This window comes from Triticum aestivum, chromosome 3B (assembly GCF_018294505.1).
Source record: "Triticum aestivum cultivar Chinese Spring chromosome 3B, IWGSC CS RefSeq v2.1, whole genome shotgun sequence".
Taxonomy (NCBI): Eukaryota; Viridiplantae; Streptophyta; class Magnoliopsida; order Poales; family Poaceae; genus Triticum; species Triticum aestivum.
In genome coordinates this window covers 662,776,749-662,781,037 of record NC_057801.1, presented here as the reverse complement: position 1 = coordinate 662,781,037, position 4,289 = coordinate 662,776,749, and the positions used below count along the sequence as shown (strand labels likewise).

At 40.2% G+C, this 4,289-nt stretch overlaps 2 protein-coding genes across 4 annotated transcripts in view; one reads left to right on the top strand and one right to left on the bottom strand.

Annotated features, from left to right (window-relative positions):
- The window catches only part of LOC123071541 (bZIP transcription factor 12), a 3,245-nt gene extending 2,901 nt beyond the window's left edge, over positions 1–344 (top strand). The window contains exon 4 of the mRNA XM_044495121.1: positions 66–344. Coding sequence (XP_044351056.1) covers positions 66–146 — 81 coding nt within the window. The 3' untranslated portion in view covers positions 147–344. The remainder of the gene's footprint in view (positions 1–65) is intronic.
- Positions 345–481: 137 nt separating this feature from the next.
- The window catches only part of LOC123071540 (uncharacterized), a 4,799-nt gene continuing 991 nt past the window's right edge, over positions 482–4,289 (bottom strand). Inside the window, exons 3-13 of one of the 3 annotated variants that reach the window (XR_006434387.1) lie at positions 4,166–4,231; positions 4,017–4,092; positions 3,259–3,336; positions 2,802–2,899; positions 2,565–2,638; positions 2,187–2,277; positions 1,954–2,111; positions 1,805–1,847; positions 1,574–1,679; positions 1,080–1,157; positions 482–956 (exon numbers count right to left, since the gene is read on the bottom strand). Coding sequence is in view for 1 of the 3 variants with exons in the window: in XM_044495120.1 (XP_044351055.1) it covers positions 861–956; positions 1,080–1,157; positions 1,574–1,639; positions 1,805–1,847; positions 1,954–2,111; positions 2,187–2,277; positions 2,565–2,638; positions 2,802–2,899; positions 3,259–3,336; positions 4,017–4,092; positions 4,166–4,231 (924 nt within the window). In the remaining 2 variants the exon portion in view is untranslated. Of the gene's footprint in view, positions 957–1,079; positions 1,158–1,573; positions 1,680–1,766; positions 1,848–1,953; positions 2,112–2,186; positions 2,278–2,564; positions 2,639–2,801; positions 2,900–3,258; positions 3,337–4,016; positions 4,093–4,165; positions 4,232–4,289 lie in introns of those variants that run through there. The other 2 variants (XM_044495120.1, XR_006434388.1) reach the window with 2 other exon arrangements.

Sequence of the window (4,289 nt, the reverse complement as noted above, 5' to 3'; positions counted from 1 at the left end):
CCCTGAATTTGCGTTTTTAGTTCATTTTAGATGCTTGTCTGAAGAAATTTATTTACTTCGTGCAGCTCAAGGAAAAATTGACTCCAGTCATTATTGCAAAAACGCCGTCACAAGATCTTAGAAGAACAAACTCAATGGAGTGGTAGACATGAGCCAAGCTCAGTAGCCATCCCCTTACAGCTATGTAGATTTTGATTTGTTTGTCTGTCATTCCTCTGTTTATTGGAGTTAACTCAGTTGTTGTAACTTAGTAGATATAGCATAAACAGCTTAAATGGAATCATAATGTGTAGAGCGGAAGGCTGCGTTTGAGCAAAATGGAATCTCATCAGCAGCTTATATTCTGTCTGATTTGCCTTTCTTTTTATTTGCATTGCTGCCAGTATGCATGGCGATGTAGAGCACAATACATACAGAACATCAGAATGGTGTGCAAACATAATGCTAGAGACATGTAGCGAACAGAATAAGGCGCAAGGCATGAAACAAAATAAGCAAGCGACCATAGGCACGCTCAAATTTAGCATTTGTATTGTAGTACAGCAAAGCTTATCAGCATAACTCTGATGATACAAGAACCAACAAGAAACTCTTTTGGTTTTCGCCCGGTTTTCCCGAATTAACCGAGCAACTCTTTTCTTTTTAATGAATGCAGGATAACTGCCATTTCGAAAAAAAGAACCAACAAGAAACTTCCGCCCCCAAGGATAACCGCTACATGATACAGGTTGTGCCTGGAAATTAGAGTACCCACGTATACATAGGGCTCAACATGGTTGGTCTATAAGAATGGGGGAGAATACACAATGGTTCTTGGATGTGTGATCAAAGGATGCTCGCGCACTCTCGCAGCCGCTGCCTTAAACCCCAATTACCGAGAGAAGATCCTGCCTAACATCGGCAACGAAGATACTTCCAGACTCGCACCACCCAGCAACCACATCTGTGTTTGCACACTGCAGATCAGAAGCACATTGCCGCATTAGGGACTTCAACAGTGCATTTGTTACACTTGTATGCATATATAATGTTTTTTCTGAGACTATTTTTCCTCCCACGGGTGGGGGGCTGGGGGGTACCTTTGAAAAGCCCAGCCAGTTGGAATCACCTCGAAATGAGAATGCGCGCTTACTTTCTCTCCAGCGTCCACAAGTAATCTGCAGTGAAATTACATGTTAAGAGTAGCTACAATTTCAGCGGACGTGCAAAAGTATCATAGGAGCTCATTGCTTAAGCTGAACTATGATGAAGTTCTTCACTAGATTACAACTATCCAAGAAGAGAAGTTCATTGCTGCCATTTCCATCTTTTTTCAGAAAATACAAATCAATAAATGTCATGTCCAGAAGAAGAATTTGCTACAGTTGCCTGAGATACTGAAATTCTAGGAAGTGGCAAAAACGCCATCAAATAAGCTGAGTTTCTATTGTTATAATTAGGAACTATTTTACCAACCATAAAAGGAAAATCACAACATATGTAACAGACAGGCAACAAGTACTAAGCAGCACTAGTAGTGAAAGAAGTATGAGATACACAAAGCAAGGTCCAAGGAAATGAGTCGGATGCACACCTCATAATCAACACCTTGGACGTACATGAAGGATTGGTCCACTGACGAAAACGAAAGACCAGTAATCTGGGTATGAAGGCAAATACACTAGCTGAGAACTCCATTGCTTCATGAAACATCGAATCGTCATTTCTCACTTTATGATACATTTAATAATAAATTTTCAGGTAGTTTGATTTTAAATTCACTGTACCAGCTACAGAAAGTAACATCAGAAGAAGGTAGACCAACCTCATACTTCGAGCAGCCCACCCATCTTGATAAGGCCGACCACCTATACACAAAGCATAAACTGAACTTTCAATCACTCTGGTACTGCAGTAAACATGCAACTGCTTGTCAGATCCTTGAACTAAAAAGAAGAAAACAAGCAACCTAACCTGCGAGGATCATAGATTGTGACAGCACGATCAGTTCCACCAACAGCAATCAGTCCTGAAGGAGAGGTACAGAGAGAGTATAGTATGCCTCCAATAGGACCAGACACACGTTGTACACATCCACCATTGTTATGCATTCTGAAGTCCCAGATGCTCAGCTGCAATTAACCACCATGAGAAAAGAGGGTAGAGGAATGTAAATTTAACAGGGGGGCTGCTGCCTGGAGTCTAACCTGAGGACCTTCAGTAATTGCCAATATCGAGCTACTTTCACTCCCTTGAGGAAAGTATTGAGGAAACCTTACTGAAGATGGGTACCATAAACTGCAGTTTTTGTTTTACAAAATAAAGTTCAGCTCAGATATTCTATGGGACATAGGAAGTTAGGAACGATACTAACTTGGATCTAAAGCGGGTTTGTGTGTTTCACCCTCAAGGCCTCCTTCAACTAATTATGTAAAGGTCGTATGAGAAGAATGCACGAATGGGAAGACATCGTGTGGAAAGAAACATGTTACTGTACCAGCACATGTAGAGGCAATCTAACTTCTAGAGCAAAACAGATGACTTTGACAACAAAAATTAAATATTCTAGTAAGAGGAAAACTTACGTACGTAAACTCCGAATATGAATATCTTGATCATAGATATCAATGCTCTTACACAATTCACGAGCAACAGCTACCTGAAAAGAATATCAAATTGTTTGGATTTTGCCGCATGCAAAGTGCGATGGCATTGATTTTTATGCTATGCTAAATATAAAAGTCAGTGGGAAATGCACCAAATTAAGTTTGAACAAGGATGATGGGTGAATTTTGTAGGTAATTCAAAGTCAATAAATGTACCGTGGATTGGTGTGTTGGACTAAAACACAACCCAGCCCAACCTCCTTCTCCGACACCACTATCATGAGGTGGTACTGAATAGGATGCCCTGTCGATGTCTGAGCAAGTTTAACAATGACATATTCATATGGTATGTTGATAATCCAAGAATAAGATCATCTTAAAAAGGGAACCACTTGATTTGCCTGAAAACCTATTGTTAAAAAATGTCTCATTAAGCTTCTCTTCAGGAAGCTTGAGTGTCCCAGTTTTATGGTTTATGGTATTATCCAGCAGGATCAGATGGAATAAGGAAGCTACAACATGGCATAAAATGGATTGTATTATGCAAATCTGAAGCAGTTTCAAGAAGTTTATTGCACTAAGAATGACATATATAAATAGAAATGAAAATTTTCACATATGCTTATGGATTTAAACCGTGCTATCCACTCAAAATACAAAGTAGTAAAGTTACCCTCAGCCACAGTGTCCAAACGGGATACAATGAGGTGACCGTAAGAGTCGACGGTTCCCAAAATCAAGCAGCTATCACCTGGAAAGTCACAAAACATTGAATATGAAATATGTTCTATGATACACATGGTTATATTTTAGGAAGACACAAGAACTAACTATAGCCATACATGGAATGGCACGGGGGGATACAACAGAAACATATATGGTTAGTACCAGCGCTTAGTAACCTAGCACTCTGCATGTGCTTATAATTCCATAACCTCTTAAATACCCTGTAACTGTGAGCACAACTTACAAACGTAAGGTAAAAACTACTCCCTCCGTCCCAAAATAAGTGTCTTGAGCTTAGTACAAATTTGTTTTAGAGCTAGTACAAAGTTGAGACACTTATTTTGGGACGGAGGGAGTACTAAATAGTCAAGTCTTAAAGCGCATTGCTGAAAAATCGAAGCGCGCCTGCAGGCGATGGTTGGTGGAAATTACGACTCCTGGTGGCCAAGCAAAATGTTGAGGCAGAGACAATGTCTAAGATAGTATCCTTCAGGTATAATACGTATGGTCATGCATGCTCCCTGTGTGATATGGTTACACCAGGTAAAGCTGGATACGCCAACTCGAAGGAACATCGGATTGTAATATACTGTTTATAAATTTGATGGCTATTTCAGCCCCTATGAGCCAAGAGCCCAACTACAACATGTTTTTCCGGGAAATACTATATGGCACCACATTATTATGAAATGTTGAAGATCGCACCTTCACCCTCAGCCAGAACTACACTCTGAATCTCCGAACGATGCGGGCAGCGGTCCACAACCGACGAGCTTATGACCTTTCAATAAGAATGGACTTCACAGTAAATAAGCACCCAACATTGATAAGCTCTAGAAAAGCGAGAGTGTTACCTGTGCATTGATAGGAATCAACAGGCTCTCTTTTCCTCTTGACAGTATCTCCTCTCCCATGGATATCTTTAAGCTCCAAGATAAATAGAAAGGGAAATTAACTTAATAATAACCCCATACATCA